The following is a 24,052-nucleotide window of genomic DNA, read 5'->3' as shown; positions in this document are numbered from 1 at the left end:
CTTCCTTACTCATTACAGAAATAAAAACAGCTAAAGAGAATGAAAGCCTTTGACAGAGGCATGTGTAAAGTATGTGATTCTTTACTTTTAATTATTTTCCTCCACTACCATTTTAATCATAATTTTTCTACTGCCTAAATTATTTGAAACTTTGAAAATTATCAAATATGCTTTGTGTACAAATAAGACTCTTGAAAAGCCATGCCAGTACGAGGTAATCGTTTTTTTGTATGTGGTACAATCAAGCACTTCCCCCTTCTGTAGGTACAGCTGTACAGAAGTCAGTATTATTTACCCTGAAATGTACATTTCCCTCCTCTCTACCTCAGCTCTGCAAACGCTCAGATAATTGCATTTTGATAGACGATTAATGTTAATGTAGGCTCATTAATTTTTGAAAAGCTCTTAAGACATGTCTTTGGTGAGACATACTGCAGTGCATGCAGAAGGAAGGAGGAAAGCAACAAAATGGTTTTCAGTCGTGGTCATTTGTTCTGATTTTCACTTCCCTTGTGTATGTCCATGGTTGCATCAATTGTTTTTATTTATTTATTTAATAATTCTCTTAAATTGACTAAGGCCCTATTTATTTGAACAGTATATATATATATCATTCCAATTTAAAATATCAGATTTCTGTATGAATATGTTTTGTCATTTATTCATGTAATAGCAAAGCTGAAATTTCAGCAGTCATTACTCCAGTCTATAGTGTCAAATGATCCTTCAGAAATCATTCTCATATGTTGATTTTGTGCTCAAGAAACATTTATTTATCAGTGAAAACATATGTTTGTTTAAACTATAAAACATCTATCAGAGTTTAAAAGAACAGGATTTAATTGAAATAGAAATTATTTGTAACATTATAAATCTTTTCACTGTCACTTTCAATCAATTTAATGTGTCCTTCCTGAATAAAAGCAATAATTCATTTTTAAAAATCTTAAAGATTCCACCATTTGAATGTAAGTGATATATTCTAGATGTGACACATTCCTGTGAAATGTGGTTATGGGTGAATATGGAGAGGAGGAAGTGAATTTTTATTTTTTATTTTTTTCCTTCAGCGGGCACAGAGGGTGTAATCCCCACAGCATTACCATGGATTACACTTGCTTGCTGGGGAACGATTGCAAATGCATTGCATAAAGAGCTTTGTTCCCTCCTTCTTAACAGTTCTGCAGATTTTTGTGTATTTCAAAGCAGACAGATTAGCATTTCTTGCTCAACCTTTCTAGGAACAACATTAGACTGGACACTGACCTCAACCCTCAGGGACATTGAGGGCTTATTGTTTAATTTATTATCATCTACTAATCCAGTTCACACTACCCTCATATGTGGCTTGACTAGACTAAACTAACTAGAACCAGAGACACTTTTTACTGTGGTAGACACATCAAGTTGGCTTGTGTTTGATGAAGTTGGATGAAGGCTGTCCATATTTTTCTTTCAGTATTGAATTAATTCTGTATATTTACAATGGATATAATATAATAATATAATGCTAGACTGGATTTACTTCCTACTGACTCAATCACGGTACATTCTAGGAGTAACTTCGCTACAAAGCCATAATGAGGTATCTTAAGGGGCATAAATTAAGATACATAGTAAACAATGCCTTTGAAACCTGCTTCTATAGGCAGCTCAGTTGGTTTTGGTAAAGAACACTTGTTTCTTAACATAAGAACTGTCTGAGCAACATATCAGTCTTTTTTTATCTTGTTAGTAAAGCATCATCTTCTTTCCCAGTTTAACCCAAACTCATTTGAATATGGTTGAAATAAACCCCTTTCTTCATTCCCAGACTGTTATATCTGGTCCTCTCATTTTCTCAGCTCATCTTTAATTGGGGGATTTCTCTTTTAGAGCCGCTGCTGTCATTTTAATAAGTACAGTGGGAAACATGCTCTTAGATCTGACTGTGCTGCAATTCATGAGTCTAGACTGTTGACATGCTGCAAACGAGTCACTTTCCTCATTCTTTATATGTTTTATGTGTCACTGCTTTGTTCCCAATTATAATTGAGTTCTCACTCAGGTTTGACATATAACCATTTGATTACCATATACTCTTCTGGGAAAATAAAATAAAATAATATCCAGCAGATTTGGTTATTTTTATAAAGAAAAGTACTCCATTTATGTGTTGTTTCGCACTTCAAATAAAAGCAGAAAAAACTGAGTTTTATCTTCAGTCATTTGAATTTAAAAAGTTAAATGAAGACTACATTGAATACAACCCATTTTGTATTACCATCAATTCAATTGTACTGTTATTCTTCACGAGCCTATTAAAAATATTTTTTTCGTAATTTGAAACCTGAAATAAAATGTAAATATTAATTGGAAAATAAAAACTGTACTTAAAATAACTGACATACTAAAATAACTAAAACCATTAAATATATAACTAAAACTATATTTATAATTAAGTTAAGTTTTAGTTATTTTATACCATGTATATCTTTATCCAGTGCAAAAGACACCAAAAATATGAGGATTTTTTTTCTTCCAGCAATAGCCAAATCTGTTTATATTTCCCTTCAGTTGCCTATAAAAATTAATGCACTGCATGGATTTCCCCAAGTATATGATGCATTACCTGCTGTGTTTACATGTGATGTAATACACTTTCCTCGTATGAATAAATTCTCACAGCTTTGATATTAAAAGCACTTGTAACCAGACTCTTTCTGTGAAGACAGAAACAGGCTTCTCATCTCATAGAGCGCCTGTGATGGGCTACACTGGACCTCTCCAACTGTATTTCCCCAATTCTCCAAGCTCACTTGCCTAGTAAAACTATTTTGCCATAAGCTATCCTTACCTCTCCACCAATCACATTAAGATTTAAATTTCAGCCAGCCACCGGCTCAAGGGCACTTAAAAGCCCTGTTGGTGAAAAAGTAGAGTGGCTGTTTTCTTGCGAATGGATCACGGCCCCTGCGAAACTCCTCCATCCTGCAGTTTGTACTTAAATCGATTACATGAATTGTTCTCTCCTCCAGAAAATTTATGTCTGGAGTTCATTGTTTTGCAATACATGGCCACACCTGAGAAGAGACTCATCGCTTATCAGTGTGAACAATCTCCATTAATAATATTATGACTTTTTTTCAGTGGAATTCCTCCACAAAGTGTCTTTGACAGTGATGGTAGAACAAACAAATTTAGATTTTACTGCTAGTGTCTTCTTCCTAACCATTTAATTTCAAGGCTGCAAACTCTTCCTCATAATGAATCTTCATTTTATCATGACACAAATGCAGAAATTCATGAAGAATTTGATTAGATTATGAGATTCATTGATGGTATCATGTGAGTTTAAATATGTATTTTGCAGTAATGTCTACCAGTTTTTTAGTAGACCTTATTAAGCACGTTAAGTAAATATAAATAAATAAGATAAATTCAGTTTGTTCAACTGAAATACAAAAGAACAGTAACCTGACTATTGTATATTGTTTTATGTAAGCAGCATAATTGTTCATGCTCATATTCATGGTCAGTTCATTGTTTTTATTAACTAACACTAAAGCTATTAAAACATTTTTGGTAATTAAAATAAAGATAAAATAAAATAAATATATATATATATATATAATAGATGAAAAACTTAAACATACAAGAATAATTAATTATTAATTGATATACATTTAAATTGAATTACTAAAACTCTCAAGACACAACTGTCACCTTGCCATATATTTGTGGAGTACAATTGGGGAAAAAAACTATCCCATCAGACTGAATTTTACATTATATGTAATATTAGATACATTTTCTTAACTTTTAAGTTGCAAAATAAAGTACTGCAGATGTACACTGTTTTATTCAAATGACTAAATGTTTGGAGTTTTTTTTTTTTTTTTTTTAGATTAGCTTGAGATGGTATCATCACGCTTATGGTAGTATTAGTGATAATGAGGATTTTGACTGTCACATAGTCAAACAGTTAAATTATTATAGTCACAGTAATTGACTATAATTTTAAAAAGTGTGTGTGTGTGTGTGTGTGTGTGTGTGTGTGTGTGTGTGTGTGTGTGTGTGTGTGTGTGTGTGTGTGTGTTTGTTTGTGTGTTTGTTTGTGTGTGTGTGTGTGTACAGGGTATGATGTACTTGGAGGACAGGAGACTTGTGCACAGGGATCTGGCTGCTCGGAACGTCCTAGTGAAGTCACCCAACCATATAAAGATCACTGACTTCGGTCTGGCTCGCCTTCTGGATGCAGATGAGAAGGAATACAATGCAGATGGGGGCAAGGTCAGTGTCACATGACCCTGACAAGACAAAGGGCATACAATGTCCTGTTTGCATAGCATCACTTTAAATGTGCTTTTTGTGTTGGAACAACAATGCTTTGAGTAATCAAGAAATTTGCTGGACTAAACATTCGTCACTGGGTTTTAGAGCACAGCCTCTAATGACTGGCTAATTAACAATGTTTTCTAAGGCTAAATGTACACTACAAGACAGAAGACTACCCTTTTAAAAAGTAAAAACAGCAATACTGTGAAATATTGTTACAATTTTAAATAACTTTTCTATTTTAATACATTTTAAATGTAATTTATTTCTGTGATGGCAAAGCTGAATTTTCACACGATCCTTCAGAAATCATTATATTATGCTGAATATAAGGAGAGGTAAATAGCAACACACTAACTGAACCTTTTCATTTCAAACAAACTTCCACCCACCAGTTGCTGTGTCCTGTTCCTGCACTTCACTTCATGTACACATTGATTCAATCTTGTCCATCTGAATCTCCCTCTTGCTGCTGTATCAGAATATAATATCCTGGGACTCACTCTGTTCTGTTCAGCTCCAACCATCTACTATTTTAAATCAGCCATGTTTTTTCTCCCACAGAGGAGAAACTGTAAACCTTTAGCGAAGCACTGCACACACATTTAGCCCAACCTGTTTTTATTTTCCCTCCAAAGCAAAAGATGAAAAGAGTCAGATATTACTGATTATTCCATTTCTGAAATATTCACTTTCCTGACTTAATATATAATGCATGATTCTGTGATAAGGTTTGGTTTTAAGGATGTAAGCTTTGAAGAAACTTTGTCAAGTTGCATAAATAAACAATAAAGCAGTACTCGCTGTGCTCACTTGATGAATGCTTTTTTAATTTTTTTTATTACATTTTAATGTACTGTACCACTGTGTATTTTTCCAATGATATGTTCCCTCTTGTTTTGTCAGATCCCTATAAAGTGGATGGCATTGGAGTGCATCCACTATAGAAAATTCACCCACCAAAGTGACGTATGGAGTTACGGTGAGATGAGCCTGAATTACAGTTAATTGCCTCTATAAAATATAATTTATCTTATTTAAAGTCTAGTTTCAATTGATTTTTGCAGCTAGACTCTGTATGATTCAGACAAACACCTACCCAATAGTCTCAGCACACAACTAAAAGCTTTTAAAAATGATGTTTATTGGGTTTTCTTCCAGGAGTGACTATCTGGGAGCTGATGACATTTGGAGGAAAGCCGTATGATGGAATCCCAACCCGAGAGATTCCTGACCTGTTGGAGAAAGGAGAGAGGCTTCCTCAACCTCCCATTTGCACTATTGATGTCTACATGGTCATGGTCAAATGTAAGAGGGCTTTGCACATTCCAGATGTTTTTTGTTGTTGTTTTTGTTGTTTGGATGACAATTCTTGGTAAAAGTTCTTTAGTGCAAATAGCCCGCCTTGTTGACAGAGGCTATTTACACTAACTCTGTCCACCAACGTGTGACTCTGCTGGTCAAGATTACAAAAGACAGTTGTTACATGTCAGCTTCAGTGGCGCAGATGGTAAAGTGTGTCATACTCATTTTGACGTGATCAACCCGGGGTCGAATCCGCCTTTTGGCGAACTTTTTTCTCCCTTTTCAAATTTCAAATCACATCAAAAAAGCATGTTTTTTCAAAGAAAATGACAGAAATAATCAAAAAGTTTCAAATAAAGTATTGCTTAGGGTTAGGGTATGTGTAGGGAGGGCTTTATTGTCCCAATAAGGTGGCATCAATTTAACAATTTGATTTAAATTTACACTCAATTAGTTAATATTGCATACAGTTTTATGATTTATTACAATACTGTGGTGCAGATAGTTGCCACTATTTGCCATAAGTAGTATAAATAGCAGAAAACGTACTATTTTAACATATTGTAATTTTAACATAGAATCTAGCTATTTGAACTTAGTGTAAATAGCCTCTATCGCTAATTGGCTAATTTTCAGTATTCAAACTAACATTAAAATGTAATACAATCACTGTGTGCTGTAGTACTACCAAAATACTATTATCCTAACCTATCTCTGTACATTTGTTGGCCAGACAGTGATTCATCTGGGTGTCCGGGACACTGTGAGCCACAAGCTAAACAGCTATTAAGATTTATTCTCACTTCAAACTGAGTAGAGGCTATGGGGCAGCATTATGTTTACAAAACATACCATGATGAAAGTCTATAGAAAATATAATTCCAAAGGATTTAACTGCAGAAATATGAAGACTGTAGTTTTGTTAAATCACTTATTTTAATTGTTCCATACAAAATATTTTGAGTTGTTAATGCGCTCTACTGTTCTAGGCAGATTAACTTACCAACATGTTATGTGCGTTTTTGTAAACACATTTTCTATTGTTTTAAAAATAGAGGGGAAAATGATTTCTGTGGTGATTGTTAGCATTTCACAGATGATGAACCCAGAACCTTCTTTTAAATGTACAGAAAGCTCATTGTTCATCCTTTGTGTTCTACTTTGCTGACTGAAGTTGTGCTATGTGTGTCCCTCCAGGCTGGATGATAGATGCAGACAGCAGACCCAGATTTAAGGAGCTTGCAGCAGAGTTCAGCCGAATGGCAAGAGATCCACAACGTTACCTAGTCATCCAGGTAAGAGCCTCAAATGGCCATGAAGTACTGTACAATATTAAAATATATAACACAATGAAAGAACAAACAATAAATAAAACATGTAAGTGTCATAAATCCTTGTTTATTTGCATAATGAACATGATATCTCAAGCCTGATGCTTTCTGTGTCAGGGGGACGACCGCATGAAGCTGCCCAGCCCAAATGACAGTAAGTTCTTCCAGAGTCTGCTAGATGAGGAGGAACTGGAGGATCTGATGGATGCCGAGGAGTATTTAGTGCCACACGCCTTCAGTATTCCCCCACTGGCATACACAACCAGATCACGCATGGACTCCAACAGAGTGAGTGTACTATATATATATATATATATATATATATATATATGAAATCTAAAAATGTGTCAAAATGGAAAAGTTCATTTAAGTTGAAATAATATTTCACACTATAACTGTTTTTACTATTTTTATTAAATACATGCAGCCTTGATGAGCCTAAGAGACTTCTTTTAAACTTAATTTTAAAAAGTACCTTTGAATGATGGTACTTTAATGTATCGCAAAGGGAATGGAATCAATCAATGTTTAGTGGCTAAATCAGATTGTATTTTGTGTAAAGAGTTTCAGAAACATTGGATTGTCATCACTGTAGGTCTTTAAGGTTCCTATCACTTCATCTGAATACTTGAAATCATAGTAAGCCCTAGATTTCTGTTTTGGTAAAATGTTTGGAGAGAATCAATTAGCTTTGGTCGCACTCTTTGGGAGGAGACTGCGTAGAATATAGCATATAAATCCTGTCAAATATTGAAATATGTCTTTAGTAGGCAAAAGACAAGAGGTCGTTGATGCATTGAAACATACATCATGCATCCACGTGTGGGTATTTTGCAGATATTTACATATTTTAGGATACCATTTACATTTTAATGCACTTTTAGTTCTCACTTCATGAAGATCTATTTATTGCTTGTCTGAGGCTGCATAGAGTTTTCATTTGAGTCTATCATCTAGCTGACGTTGACCTTGGAGTGGATGGATGCTCTCCTAGCCAATTAAGTGGCACCGACGCAAGCATCCCAGAAAAACTGGCCCACCATTTCTTTTCTGACAGATGCTATGCTCTCCCAGAACGAACCTGTCTGCCACTGAAATATGAAATCATGAATGCGATGACTAAAGAAAAGGAAGTCTCATTCAATAATGCCCCTATTGATAAAGAGTCCTTTTTATTTACAGGACCAAATTTGTCTTAGCATTTTGAAAAGCAGCAGTGATTTTGTGACATGCATTAAGGTTTTCCTGTGGAGTGGAGGAAGGGAAAAAAAATAAGTCGCCCTCAATACGTGTGCCTATATTGGGCTCCATGCCTTGGCTTTCATTACAGAGGCATGCCAGTGTAAATAACTGGGTCCTCACTAAAGTGAAGATGATATTTGCCCATAGACAGGAAGTCCAGAGTGGGTATTTGCTCTATGTTAGTCAGCCATGAGCATGTTATTAACTGTTAGTGTGCGCAGCGGCAATGGGAAAGGACAACCGACTGGGATGCATCTCAAACAGCTCTTTATTGTAACTTAGAAAGACAAAATCTCAGGGTTCAATCAGTCTTTGCCAGGGACTTAGAATGGATTTAGCGAGGGTGTGAGAGTGTGTGGGAGAGGTGGGTGTGATGAAATGTTTCCTCTTTTCGCCTGGACCATGTTCGCTAACCATGTGTGCCATTTTGCATTCTAACTTGCGTTTTGTTTTCGTCTAACTGGGAGAGAAATCAGAGTGAGTGGTATGAATATCAATGAGGGACATCAATCCTTCAGAGCCTCTTTGGAACATTACAGATATCTTTCGCCTGCAGTTTGCCGTATAAACTGAGCTTTGGGAAAGCGAAACTCTGCCAAATAACCCAAACAGCGGATTGTGATATTAACCCAAATTTATCTCCACTGAAGTTTGAGCATAATATAAAAAGCACAATTTCTTCCTTGGTCAGTGGGTTGTAAATGTTTAATAGGATACTGGGATAAAAGCAAAATTTTCAGATTTGGCATAAACATTAACAACTACTTTATTAAAAAAGTAAATGTTGAAAAAAGTTTTTATTTAGTTTTAAATTGTGTAAAATATATTATATTTTGAATTTTTTTTCTTGTACATTGCAAATTTGATTAATTTATTTGAATACTCAAATGAAATTTCTGAAGCCATTTATACTCAAGATTATCCAAAAATAGTATAGTACAGATACTGCCCACTCCACCAGTATAGTTATATATTATTTTTGACAGTTTCCACTCCAAGAGCATCATGGAGAGATGAGATGGGTGTTTTGTGGTTAGTGAAGCAGAGAAAATGTCATGGATAAAGTAAAATAAGGAAAGACGCACTGAATTCAGGACATTCAGACAACACCTAGGAACTTGCAGGAGAGAGATCACAGCAGCAATAGAAATATACTATCACATACCGTAGGTATAGAAAAGAATCACCCCTCTGTAAAATAATAACATTTTGTTCCTTTGGAGCCTGAAATAAAGACAGACAAAGTTTTTTTTTTTTTTTTATCTAGCTGCATTTACTCAGTGCAACTTATAACATCTAAGTGAAATAAATAAATAAACAAAATCATAGAATTTTGTTGAAACACCTTTTTCATTAATTGCTTCAGTCTGTTGAGATATGTCTCTACTAACTTCGAACATCTAGACTTTGCAATATTTGCCCACTCGAATAATTAAATTTTATTCTCATCTGCCTCAGAATCTTTAAGGTGCGTTTTGTGGGTTTTCTTGAGGAGTGACTTTTTGCTTGCAACACTCCCATAAAAGCCACATTTGTGGAGAATATGTGATATTGCTGTCACATGCACAAAATGACCACTCTTTGTCATAAATTCATGCAACTGCTTCAGAGTTGCTGTAGGGGTCTTGGTCACCTCTCTGAACAGTTTCCTCCTGACTTTTTCATCCAGTTTAGAGCAATGTCCTGATCCTGAGAGGGTCTGTTTTGTACCAAATACCTTCCACTTTAACAGACTTCACTGTGCTTCTAGGCATTGATAAAGCCTTTGAATTATTTTGTATCCATCTCCTGACTTGTGGCTGTCCACACTTTAATCCCAGAAATCTTTTGACAGTGCCTTGTCGCCCATAGTTGATTGTTTGCTTCAGTTGCACTACCAAGGACTGAAATGCTCGAGGAAAGCTATTTTCATACTGAGCTAATCAAAATTACCACAGCTGATCACAGTTGAATGTGAAATGGCTTTATTTCCTACACCAGATGGGGGTTATCCTTTTTACAACTCAGTGATTCCGTTTTTTAATTTATTTTTTATTTCTTTCTGACATGTTGGTGTTAACTCTTTCATTTGGATGTTATGAGTTGAACTAAGTAAATAAACTGTCTTCATTTTAAGCTGCAAACAACAAAATGTGATTATTTTAAAAGGGGTGATTTTTTTTCTATACCCAATGAAACTGGAGTATTTCCATGGTTTTATAATGGGGTATATCACAACTATATTTAATAACAAACCAAACAAGATTGTTCATAGTAAATGAATGCCTTCTTCACATTATATAACACTTGGGTTAAAAACAAAAGACACCACGAAAGACTTCAGATTGGTTGTTTGGTAATATCATGGTATTCTCTACAGTACTTTTAAGAGCTATTTGAAATACCATAATGCATGAATATGGTGATAAGTCAGTACCATGGTATTAAAGAAACATGGTTTCACCATCTTATATCATATAAAATGTCCTTGGCCTTTTTGCTACACTCTGTTGCCACCACAGCACTTAACGAAAAGGAAGTGCACAGTAAGATGATAAACAAAGACAGGCAGATGGAGAGAGTCTGAGGATTAGGGATAAGTAAAAAAAAAACAAATAGTTTAATTGTGATGGATCAGGAGAGTTGTGTTTCTACACTCTTGTCTGTTCATTCACTGTTGCCAAGTTTTCATTAAATCTCCTAAACTGTTTTAATATTTTGAGCCTTGCTAGCACAAAATATTTGCCTCTCTTGAAGTGTTTAATTGTAAAACGAACAGAAATAGATCATGCCAAAAATACTAAAAGGCTCATTTGTGTTTTTGCAGAACCAGTTCGCATACCAGGACGGCAGCTTTGGAATGAAGGAGATGAAGGCCACTATCCCGCAGGTTGTGGCTTTGTCTGCGGTCAGACCAGGCTGTTCCACTCAGAAGCAATCTATGGCCCAGCAGGGGCCCTCAGAGGCATTTGAAGACAGCCGCTGTAATGGCACTCTCAGGAAGAAGGCTTCACCCAGGGCGAGCACCGGGGAGGACAGCAGTGTCCAGCGCTACAGTTCAGACCCAACTGTGATACTATGTGAGCGTGGAGCAAGAGCTGAGACCGACCAGGCTACATACATGAGCGCCATGCAGGACAAAAAGCCCTCAGGTAATGGAAGGATAAACTGGAGCGAGTGAGTGATAGAGGAGTTGGATCTAACAGAGCTCACACAGAGATCCGTTACTCATTTTACACTTGAAATTATTTATCCAGTGTCATTTGTGACCCTTGGTTGTCTTTGTTCAATGATTCACATTGTTCACGTTTTTACCCAGTGGTTAGTAATTAATCCTGTGTAGTCAAGTTTTGAGATTACACTTTGTACGTTTAAAAACCCTGGGTTAGTGTTATTGCATATTTACAAGGGAAATAGTATTATCTCAACAAATACAGCACAAAACCTTTTTTAATAACTGCTTGTCCATTAAATGTCACCATATGATGTTTTATTAACAAGGCTCGGGAGGAGCGCATCAGATACTTAGCTTAATTAACACAGGTGGAGCACACTCAAAATAATCAACACCTTGGTATAAATACAGCTGACTTCTATCCATTGACGGTTTCAGCGTCCCTCCTCAGCCCCATCTCCTCACTTCGAGTTTATTGTACACTAATACAGGGGAGGGTACTCTAGGTTCGAGCCATTCCCGAGCTCGAAACCCTTCCCTGGACAGCACGCCAAATATGCATTACCATACTTCAGCTAATTATATGTAAGCGTGAACTTGTGAAATCCACTCTGGTCGTTTTAACGGCGTAGTTCACCTAAAAATAATATCCTGTCATTTACTCAACCTTATGTGATTACACAACTGTATGTCTGACTTTCTTCTGTGTAACACAAAAGATGTTCTGAAGAATGTTGGAAACCAGACAGTTGTGGAAGACCACTGACTTTCACTGTATGGACAGAAAAATACAGAGACATTTCAAAATATAATATTTTATCTTCCACAGAAGAAAGTCAGTCATACAGTGAATGATGACAGAATGACAGAGTTTGCCATCGCTGTGACCTTTTTGACTTTCCTTTAAATGTTGAAACTAAATAGAACCTGTAAAAGTTTCTGACTACAAAGCTCATAAATATTTAATGAGAAAAGCTTTGAGGCAGTTTGTGATTATTTGTCTGCTGCTAAACATTACATTAAAATTACACTCTTTTATCCAAAGTGAATGACATTGAATCAAGACACAAATTTTATCGGTTGTATAACCTAAGAAATGATTCTGTTATTTTACCTACAGGAACCCTAGCCACTATTGTTTCACATTTCTTACCTATAGCACCACAAATTGTACTTAGTACCCACTAAAGTTTTGTTAAACATACTATCAAGCAGTTATTCATAAAACAGGGTTCAAAGCAGTGATTAATCCATTTGAAATTTCCAAAAAAAAACATTATCAGTTTAGGATAGTTTGAAAAGAAGCTACTGAATCTTGGGCTAATTTGTGTTAATCCTTGCATGGGTTCACTAGCACACTTTATAACCTCAATAATAATTTGCATTCTTTTCTAAAGTATGCTAAAGTATACTCTAGTAAAACTTTTCATGGACAGAACTTGGATTTACTATAACTGTAGGACTTCAGAGAGCAATCTGTTGAGCCTGTATAAAAAAGCCTGCTGAGATCAGTGGTAGTCGGCTTTACCTTAGAGCACTAGCTGCCACAATTTTCTAAGTTTGCTTACCCCCTCTCTTCTGACAGTTCTCTTATTTTACCATGCAGATTATCTCAACCCTGTGGAAGAGAACCCCTTTGTCACTCATCGCAAAAATGGAGAAGTCCACACTACCGAGCGAGGTTACCACAGTACCTCCAACGGGCAGCCCAAAGTGGAGGATGAGTACGTCAATGACCCGTTGTACCTAAACACCTTCCACAACTCTGGGGAAAAGAGTCACGACGTATTGCGGAAAAACGGAGTGCCTATGGCACACACGGCAGCAGCAGTAGTAGTAGCAGCAGCAGCAAATAGTGGAACTTCCATCAGCCAGAACCTTTTCCAAACCATGCAACCAGCAGCACCCAGTGCCCATGTCTCAACACAGCCACTGTACCAAGGCAAACAAAGCATCTCCACCCTCTCAGGCCACACCCACCACTCCGCCCATCCCGGACACACCCTCCACCCCGCACACTCTGGTACTATCAAAGCAGACATAAAGCCCAAAAAGACATTTGACAATCCCGAGTACTGGCAGCACAGTCTTCCCCCTAAAGCCACTCTCCACAACCCTGAGTATCTGCAGGACTGCAGCACACGCTTCTTCTACCGGCAAAATGGTCGGATCCGACCCGCCGTGGCTGAGAACCAGGAGTACCTGTCCGAGTATGCACTAAAACCGGGCACAGTGTTGCCACCGCCTCCCTATCGTCAGAGGAACACTGTTGTGTAGCAACAACAGCCAAGACAACGAAGGAAAGATGGAGGTAAAGAGAGAGTCATAGTGTGTTCTCACGCTGGCTCTCACACCAGCACTGCAATCTCTCCGCTCTTCTCTGAACTGGATTTAACACTCAACCTCCAATGACCTAGAACTGATCCACTTGAGTGAACTTCTCCTCCAGAGGCATTGGTCACAGATGGCCACATCAATCAAAGCTCCTTCCTGTTTGTCTCTTCTCACCTCAGTCACCATTAAGATCTGTTTCCCCTACTTGAGCCCAACTTTCGGAAAAGTGATACTCTTCCTAGCATTTTGTAGATGTTACACTCATCTCATTGAATGCAAGTACTGACGTTGACGTGCAATGTGAGTTGATCCAATAGCAGAGAGGGGTCATTCTTATGTGTAATTACAGAACTGGGAATTTTGGGGGAATTTAATTTGAAGCTACGATATGATCTGTTGTAATTTATGACTTCAGTTAGCATAGTTTATGCTGGGACAAAAGGGCACAAAAAGGTCCTCAATGTCACAAACTAACTAAGACTCAAAAAAAAATTTAATGACAGCCCTGGCTGTACACTACATGCTATTATATACAACAAAACATATGTTCATTACAGAATGGTGTTAACTGGGTCCTTGGATCACCACCTTCTCGAATGGCATATCTTCAAAAGACACATTATGCAGTGTTCTGTTCAAAATTTCTCCATAATTCCTCTGCTCATGTATTGTATTGCTCAAACAAGCTACTTTTTATTACTTCTATTGAGCCGTTCTCTCATCATTTTTTATTCGTAAGTAAGACTGGAATTATTCCCAACTGGACACTGTAAAACTAAATGCGTAAAGGCAACCTGATGAAGACAAGCATCTCATGCCTAAAACTGTATCCGCTCGCATATAATTGAGATCGTACTGCAGCCTGCCACAAAATCAATAACTTCATAAAAGCAGATCTACAACAGTCTACTGTAATAACATTTTTATTGTTATTTTTTATATAGCCAGCATTGATCTGTATGCTCACAGAGTTGTCACATTAAGGTAGCCTTCCTTATTTTGTCATTTCATGTGTGGAACGAAAACCCAGATTGGGGATACCATGAACTTAAGAAGCTAAAATCATTATTAGCAACCAAGAGTATCCATGTAGATGGATCTACGGTGGCAAATAGATATTTACACAGCTACAGAGGCCAAGATTTGCATGGAAGACTCAACAGTACACAATGCCTGACTCCTCTTCTGAAATATGGCCGGAAAACTGTTATAAGTGTATGTACCCACATGCGAGTCAATGAGATACACAAGACTTGCAATCAAGATGGCAGCTTTTTCTAGCTGGGTTCGTTAAAACTGGAACAGTAGGGGACATTTTGAAATCTAGAAGACAGGAGTACCATCACACAGTACCATGAGGAACAAATGAGAATTTACAAATGGAATATTTTCCCCGGGGTCAAAGATGAGACTGCTTCAAATATGTCAACTCCATTTGAACTGTCTCCCATAATGACTTTTCTATAAGAAGCATCTCATGGAGCTATACGGATATGAATTTGGGAAGATAACGCAGCTTATTAGGGCATGTTGTTCTCATCAAATGGAGGAAAACACCATCCAAATGGAGGAAATCTTCACCACACAGCTTTCTTTGGCCAGACTTGTATAGTTTTTAACACTGCCAGTCACTATGCGTTTCTGCTAAGGGGAATAATGATGTTGTGTTGCTGGTTTGGAGATTGGAAATGGTTTTATAGCACTTAACAGCATGGCACAGCCACATGAGTTTGTTTTAAACACCAAGGGCACTGATTGAATACTCATTTATAATAATCATAGCTACATGATGATAGCAAACACCACCCGCCCAAAACGTTTGTTTTGCTCTATCTTTTTTTTTTCCTTTTTTTTTGTGCTTTTGAATATGAAGGTTTACAGTTACATGGAGCACTTTAATTAATGAACATAACAAAGATAGAGCAGAGTTCTTTGGGATTGCAGTTCCCATGTGATTGGGCAAATGACATTTTTGGCTCTCTACTGGAAACAAAATCAGGGAATATTTGTGGCGCGCCATAATTTTTGCCAAACACAGATGTTTACTAATTGAAGTATTTATCTCAAGCTTTTAACCTTCAGAATAATGCAATTGGGGCAGAATTTAAGGTGGGTCACAGTAAAGGAATGCTAATAATACCTATAACAATAATAGAAAATGCATGCACAGGACAAAAACTGATACTTGAAATTGCTTCATTTAAGCTCCTATAGAGTTTGGAAATTAGTTTAATAGTTATGAAGTACAATGTGTAGATTAAGAACTAAGACCAAATTATATTTTATTCATCTTTCTTGTATTTATGAGTGAACCCAATGCATAGTTATCTAAATGATTCTGGTTGAGGTTATGAAAAGCCCAAAGAAGTGCAACCTCCATCAAAACCACCTTACATACGGTTTCCAAAAGGGTAGAGGCTTTCAGTTAACTTCTCTTAAACCAATTAAAGGCAAGGACCTTGTGCATATGCTACTGATAACGTCACCGCAGATCAGGGTGTCTAAATCTATATATGTAGCAACTGCTGTGAATACAGGGGGGGTAAATATTAACTAAATCCATCAAGTGAAGACCAACTAGACCAAAATGGAGGGAGAAGAATGCCTGAAATTTAAGGATGACTCTTTGCTAATAATTTCACTCTTAGAGACTGTTAGAGGATTGGACTCATTCTCTTTGGAAACATTTCCAATTTCTTGAAACTCTAGGTTATGAGTTTTGGATGGAGCACAAACAATTTGACTCACTGTTAGCAAAATCTAGAACAAAACAAAAACATCTTGACATGAACTTGTGTATATATACCAGAATGGGCTCAAAGACAATTATGTGAAGAGTGGTGAAGGCTTATTTTCGTGTGTTTTTTTTTTTTTTTTTTTAGTTCACTAAGTGAGTTCACTAAGTTCCAGACCCTTGAATCAACTCTTCAAAATGCTTAAAGTGTGCTCTATTACACTGCACATCTAGATGTAATGCCTGGTTGGCATGTTATTCTACATTCAGTAAACATTTGATGAATTACTACTGCCACGATCAGGAGAAAATGTGCACAACTCTTTAATGTACTAAGATTTACTGCCTGATTTCTGTTAGGAGTAATAGGCCAATGGCAATGAGTTAACGGCAATAAAAATAATTAAGACTTAATTTAAATAGAGTGCACTGCAGAAATATTGTACCACATTTAGTGTCTGGTTAAACTGGATTGTGGGTGGTTTGTTAGAAAGTGTGGCATTTTGAGTTTAAAAATCATATGCTTTCCATATGTTTTTCTTCCTCATCAGCTAGTTGTAACATACATGATTTAATTAATTAATTAATTCCTTACATTTATATAGCGTTTTTCTAGGTACTCAAATCGCTTTACATTTGTCAGGGGGTATTTCCTCGTCCACCATCAGTGTGCAGCATCCACCTGGATGATTTAGGCACATAAAAGCCCCTAGTATGTTTAAATAGGCCCTAAAGCTCTTTTATAATGATCCTGATATAATTTTAAAGTATAGAGAGGCAATAAGCTTTACAAAATACAATGTGTTTCAGCTTCTGTTATAACAATACTGTTTAGGTACTTACAGTATTTTAGGGTACTTCATGTTAAACACAGACAATTAAATTAATTTGCAGTGTTATTGAGTCTGCCTTTGCTAATCTGATAATGTGTGTTTGCATATCAAATCTGCAGCATCAAAGATTGCAAACAAGATTGTACTTTTTTTTTTGTATTGTCTTTTATAATTTCTTTTGAAATGCTCACTGGAACTTATTTTGCATGTGGCAAGGTAGTTGGAAGGTATCGTTAGATTTAAGCACAGTTAAAAAATTATTTGATATTACAAAGGACAAATAAAGGGAAGAAAAAAATCTTCCTGCAACACTGACATTTGGAATAGTTGTTCCTTGTGGTTTTACTACTGTACGTCAATGAGAAAATGTGAATAGTATTTTTATAGACAGTTGAATTGGCCAGATATATTTGTAAATAGCTGGGAAACTTATGCTCTTTTTGAACTGATTTTTTTTTCCATTATGTTTTGTTCACTTATATTGTGTGTGACCAGTTATTCTTATTTGATGGCTGTATATATCTGTAATTTGAACAGCACATATTTGATTTTGTAGATCTTGCAGGTTCTTTTAGTACTTCGGTGTGTTTTTCCGTGACCGTATGTAGCCCGGCTTGGTGCTTTTTGTGTTCTTTAACCTCTGCCCATGTTCAAGAGGTAGGAGATGTTTTCTTTCTGTCAGGTATAGCCTCCCTCCATCACCCCACAATTTTCTCTTTGTACAGAATCCAGCGTGGGGAATCTGCAGCTGTGTGACAATAGCATTTCTATCTCCCAGGAATCTCTCTCAACTCCAGATAAGCTTTTCCTGACTTTAGTCCTGGTCATATTGCTAGTGTCTAGTTCTTTCTGAATATGTAATTCATATTTCCATCTCTTGACATCTGCAGCCAACCACACCGTGAGCTCAGGCTTAGTAAAGGGCTGCGAGTGCAAACACGGTGAAGAATTATGACAAAAGCCACAGTCACTGAACTCAACTTTCTCAAAAACATCCGCCATGGTGTTCCTTTAAGAGAGTCATAAGTCAGAGTGTATTATACACGCTGTCAAGTGGACTAATTGTCTGGAGTGTTCATTTGGCCACGTTGTTATTGAGTGGTGGCGTCAAAACAAAACTCAGTTTTTGACACACATCTTCAGCTCTGGTCACAGTAACTTTCTCCACCACAGCTTTCCCATTCCCCAAAGCTAGAGCATTTAAATACTGTTTCACAGTTTTGTTACCTGAATCTATATTTTTAATTTAATATAAATAAATAAATACAACACCTGATTTAGCAGTCTGTCCATTTTTTTTATTCTTTTTTTTTTTTTTTTTGCATCTCACATTCTTTACACATGACATTAAGATGGCTCAGAGATTTTTTATTTTTGAACATTTGAATCTGACATTTTTTCACAGCATTTTGAATGTCTTGATGGATAGCGAGTGTCTGTCAAGTCTGCAGTCATCTCAAGGCAATGATTCAGAATTTCATGCTCTTAAAATCAGATACTACAACCTTTTTAACCAGCATAAAAAAAGATGGAATTTAACATCAAAATGTCACAGTGAAACGCTAGATTTTCTGGCCATGTGCTCTTGACTGCATATTCATCACTTTGTTTCAACAGAAGAACTTAGAATTAAGCTCTATTCAAATGGCAATTGTTTTATATGGGGATGTGAGGTAGTTTAGCATTCATAGTTGCTAGTCACTAATTTTATGGTGCCTTACACTGCAATCTGATGAAAGTTCTTGCACTCTTACCTGAATTGCATTGCAACCACCTTCAAACCTTAATATCTCTGATGATCACGACACAAGAAGATAAAGAGTGATTATTTGTTTTGTGTGCTTGTGCATGACAGAATCTGCTCTTTTCCCCGCAGTAACATTTTATGGTATTGTCACTAGAAATCCAATATTGTAAGAGGTTGTGATCAGTATTGTCTTTTTTTTTTTCCTCCCATACTGAGTCACTTTTCTCAAGCACATTATTGAGTGTGATATGCAATCCATCATTTTCCCAGCCCTTCCTTCTTTACCTGTGACATTCTGTATGGATTTTCCTTTGAAGAGAAATGATCAGAATCTCTGGATCTAAATATGACCTGATCTTTCCAGCTGTGATGATTTACTGCTGCTGTTTGTGTACCTGTTTTTCTGAAAACCTTTAAATTCTACCCTAAAATAATTCATTTGATTGGGTAATATCAGAGACAGTTTAAAAGAGACATGCCACTTCTCAATCCTCAATACAACTATATAAGGAAAACCCGTAACGGCAAAGATGGCGGTTGTGTGCACATGTCCCGCCCCTCCCGCTGGAAAGCCAATCATCTTCTTTTAACAGTCAAGCCGGGAAACATTTAAGCCTATCGTCTGGTTCCACTGACGTATGCGCACAGTTAGGATCCCTTGTGCATGCGTAGTAAAGGTATAAACTGTGGGGGAAAAGGCGTTTTAAACCTTATTTTGGGGCAAAGTCATCAAAAATTTTCAAAAAAATTTGTTTATTATGGTACAAGCTCCAGTGTTTTAGTTTAACACTCTGATTTTATTCAGTCGGCAAGGGTATGATGCCTAGTGTTTTTAAATCCCGAAACAAAAATATGAAATTTTTACTAATGTCAATGTGACGAGTGGGGCGGGGCTGAGAGACGTGGGAACAGGAGCGAGGCCGGTGGAGTCAGGGCTGGATTGGGACTCCTTTTCAGCCCTGGAGTTTCATGCCTTAGACCGGCCCACTTTAGTTCACAACTGACTATATTAAAGTAATGTAATTAAAACCTCAGAATATAATTCCCTACAGCCTTGTAATTCATTGTATTTTTAAAAACATCATTTCCAATTCAGTGCAAAAACAAGAGCCTAAGTTTTGCTTCACAGTGAAGATTTATTAGAACAGTAAATAACAGGATAGTGTAAGAATCTCTTTTCTTTAAGATTTAGAATTCATAAATATCCAAATATTGCAATAAAGAAAAAAAATCTAATAAAAACAAATATATAAAACAAAATAAAAAATAAAGATTAAAATAAATGTATTGCACTTTCTAACGACAGTATCATCTCAGTTTCATTAATGTATTGCTGAATCATCAGGTATCATTAATTATCTCAGGGCATTTTTCATTGAGCAGGGCTCTTATTTACTATTAGTTCTTCTGAATGAATATCCTACCTGCCCATTCTGGTGTGTTGGGCTCATGACTGGAGCTTGATAACGTTACTGGGCCTTGCTCTTCACTGTTAGTAGCAAACTGGACTAGAGGCGGCTGCTGCTGAAGAGCTACAAGAAAAAGTTTGATACATGAGCGGTGGTTTGCAAACAATGTTGTTTTGCAATGTCGCTAGCATCTTGAACTGCTCCTAACTACCTTAACGTTAGCTTACTTACCGGCCTCGTCGTCTCCGTGTTTTTTTTTTTTTTTTTTTAAGGAAGAATGTGCTCAGCTTAGAACATTTGGCCGCCTCAGTTTCCAAAGCTTTCTTCTTATTTATTCTGGACTTTTCAGCGCCACATTTGCGCTTTCTGTTATCCATTTTTTATCTCACTTTTTTTTTAATTTGAGCAACTTGCAAGGTGACGTGTTGGGGGCGGGGCCAGGGAGTCAACAGATAATCACGTCATCATTATCTTGCAGGCTGCACTCTGCGAGAAAATATTAAATAAAAAATAGTGGGACGGTGGTAAAATAATGAATAAAAAGAGTGGGGCTGCGGTAAAATAATAATAATAATATTATATATATTTATTTCTATATATATATATATATATATATATATATATATATATATATATATATATATATATATATATATATATATCAACCCAGTGCCATGACAACAACGGCCCTCGCTGCCAAAAAAACATACCGGCCCACCGGGAATTTTCCCGGTGCTCCCGATTAGCCAATCCGGGCCTGGGTGGAGTGATTGGAAATGAGCGACACCTGCTCGACCCACCGGTCTCGAGTCCCACGGAGGAGATGGAGGGATATAAAACCGGAGCAACGACAGTGACGGACGAGAGAGAACCAGGCCTGGGTTTTAGTTTGTATTTGGTTTTTATTTGTGCGTCAGTCGTCCGTGAGGGGCTTGACACGCTGTTTTGTCGTTATTTTGTAATTAAAGTTTATATTTGATTGTCTGCCTGTTCCCTCCTCCTTCTTCCCGTGATCATGGAGTTTTAATTCGTTACAGTCAATTTCACTGGTTTTGTATGTTAAAGTAGCTAATGATTAATAATATTATTAGTTATTACTATGTCCCTCATCTCCAAATAAATTTTTAAATATAGCCAAAATAATAAAGAACTGCCTTTAGAGTCACATTTATGTAACCTAATAATAAACTGCAGCTGTCTGTATTAATGAACCAACTAAACCAGGGGAATGGGCAATGGTGTTCTTTTTCACAAGAGAGCAGTCATATCCTATTTTCGCATTGTGGAATCATCTTCATTTCCATAAATGCAGAGATAAATGTTGTGCTTCGTCATGTGGCAACAAAGTGTATGACACTAAAAACGATAGAAGGCATTTTCCAGACTTAGCAGCCTGGTGTTACTGAAAGCCCTGTCGGTACATCAGCACGCACTGCATTTGTGATTGAGTGGGCCCTGTATAGACCACTAAGCAGAGGAAGAGTTCCCCTGAGAGCTTTCATTATAGGACGCATATTACATTCCCTGCACTGGAGAGATGAGGCGCAAAAGCCACCAATCAAGAGTCTTTCATTTTCCCTCAATGTGCCCATCGATATGCCTCAGCCTACAGGTAATCTATGGGCCGATCTCTAGAGCAATCTCATTGAGTGAATCAAATTTTTTAAATCTAACAGAATGATTGCCACCAAACACTTTGAAATTTCATATTGGATATTTTCCCAGCTGCTGTGGTTGAGCAATGCTATAGTCTGCTAATCCGAAAAAATGAAACTATCATTTTGCGCACTGAAACTGTAATTTTCACCTTTAACCGGTCGGTAGCCGTTGAAATACACTATGAGGAGAATAATCCTGGAATGTTTTCATGAAAAACCTTTTCGACTGAAAAAAAAGAAAGACATTTACATCTTGAATGACATGGGGGTGAATTATTATAAATTATCAGGAAATTTTAATTTTAATGTGAACTAATCCTTTAATCAAGTAATGGCACAAATATGACTCCAATTGTAACTAACAATAGGATTCATGGTTTTGCTAGTTACCTTATCATGGTTCTGTCAGCCCCTGCTGTTAGATGCCATAATTCCATCATCTGGCAGTGTCAAACATTTTTCTGCATTGATAGCCATTCAAAAGTATTTGTGCATAAAATAAAGAAATAAATAAAATTGCAAGCAATATACAAATCTGAAACATTTCATTAGTTATATATTTTACCAGTATACTTAAGATAATAAGACATTTTTTTCAAGGCTCTCAAAATCATGAAAAGCTTTCTGTTCCCTTTGACGTCATTTGAGGTTAGCCACCAGTGAAAGGTTGTGTGTGTTCGTATGGTACCATCAGCTAATCAGATAATAAATATTAATGGAACAGTTCACTGAACCTTTAATATTTCAAAAAGCACTGTAAATCTTAAAAGTTTCCAAATGTTTCTTGTTGAGTATTATATTTGATACATGGGGCATTTATCATACAGGATAATATTGAGCTCATACTTGGGGGAGAAAAAAAACACCTCAATTTTATCCAGAGTTCCAAACTGAGCAAAAATATGCATTTACAGAGAAAAAGAGAAAATATCCAGGGAGCTTTGGTTCTGTGGGTGAAAATGCCTTGTTGATGCTAGAGGTCAGAGGAGAATGGTCAGACAATTAGCCATTCAACCGAGGTGTGCAAAAGTACATCTCTGAACACACATCGCAGCATTAGAAGACCACAACAGGTGCCAATCCTGCCAGCTAAGAACAGGAAACCAGTCAGAGTGTATTATACACGCTGTCAAGTGGACTAATTGTCTGGAGTGTTCATTTGGCCACGTTGTTATTGAGTGGTGGCGTCAAAACAAAACTCAGTTTTTGACACCCATCTTCAGCTCTGGTCACAGTAACTTTCTCCACCACAGCTTTCCCATTCCCCAAAGCTAGAGCATTTAAATACTGTTTCACAGTTTTGTTACCTGAATCTATATTTTTAATTTAATATAATTTTATCATTTTATTCATCACACCTGGAGAGATGCAACAGAAGTAAACTGTGGTTACAGAATCGTCTATAAAATTTACAACGTCTGTTTTTTCTTTCAGCATTCTTCCTGCACATACTTGTTTCTCTTGAGTCTTTTGCTTCTGTTTTATGAAGGAAACATAATTAGAAATGAATTCATGTTCTCTCTCTAAAAAAAAAAGGCTCTTATAAGTGGCTGTAGCGAAGAAAATTGCCCCAATTATTTCTTTCCCACAACAGGATCATTCTCCAGTTCAGCTCCATCCTCAGGTGCTGCTTTTAATCACAATTAGCAATCAGGAAACTTGCAAAGCCGTGGCAGGACGTGCGTTTGAATGTTAGTCTCTGTAATTACTGCGGAGGCCGCCATTGCTGCGCCAATCTGTAGTGATCTGATCTTCAGACATTTGCTGCCTTATCCTTCTTTCTCTGTGTAATTGTTCCACGGCTGTTTCGAAGAAACTCACACATTTGCTTTTGTAAATGAGCTGAGAGTCTCACTGATCACTCATAAGCATAATCAGCAGCGTTTGATTGGGCCTATCAGTTCTGTTTTTCAAAGGCTTGAGTCTGTTTGACGTCAGTGTTCAGTTCATTTGGTTGGTGTAGAATGCTTTTAACCCTCTGGAGTCTT

The 24,052-nt window shown here is 36.8% G+C and overlaps 1 protein-coding gene and 1 long non-coding RNA gene across 3 annotated transcripts in view; both read left to right on the top strand.

Moving 5' to 3' along the window:
• LOC132153114 (receptor tyrosine-protein kinase erbB-4-like) overlaps positions 1-14,098 on the top strand; it is a 362,426-nt gene extending 348,328 nt beyond the window's left edge. For both annotated transcript variants that reach the window (XM_059562365.1, XM_059562366.1), the window contains 7 exons: positions 4,117-4,272; positions 5,224-5,299; positions 5,479-5,625; positions 6,820-6,917; positions 7,071-7,241; positions 11,002-11,326; positions 12,956-14,098. In XM_059562365.1, the coding sequence (XP_059418348.1) occupies positions 4,117-4,272; positions 5,224-5,299; positions 5,479-5,625; positions 6,820-6,917; positions 7,071-7,241; positions 11,002-11,326; positions 12,956-13,626 (1,644 nt within the window). In that variant the 3' untranslated portion in view covers positions 13,627-14,098. The remainder of the gene's footprint in view (positions 1-4,116; positions 4,273-5,223; positions 5,300-5,478; positions 5,626-6,819; positions 6,918-7,070; positions 7,242-11,001; positions 11,327-12,955) is intronic.
• A 1,958-nt stretch (positions 14,099-16,056) lies between these two features.
• Positions 16,057-18,526, top strand: LOC132152513 (uncharacterized). The gene is made up of 2 exons (XR_009436544.1): positions 16,057-18,269; positions 18,305-18,526. It is a non-coding gene; the product is annotated as an uncharacterized LOC132152513 (long non-coding RNA).
• The last annotated feature ends 5,526 nt before the right edge of the window (positions 18,527-24,052 follow it).

The sequence above is a fragment of the Carassius carassius genome, chromosome 11 (genome assembly GCF_963082965.1).
Source record: "Carassius carassius chromosome 11, fCarCar2.1, whole genome shotgun sequence".
Classification (NCBI taxonomy): Eukaryota; Metazoa; Chordata; class Actinopteri; order Cypriniformes; family Cyprinidae; genus Carassius; species Carassius carassius.
The sequence above is the reverse complement of the archived record's forward strand: the minus strand, read 5'-3'. Positions and strand labels throughout refer to the sequence as shown.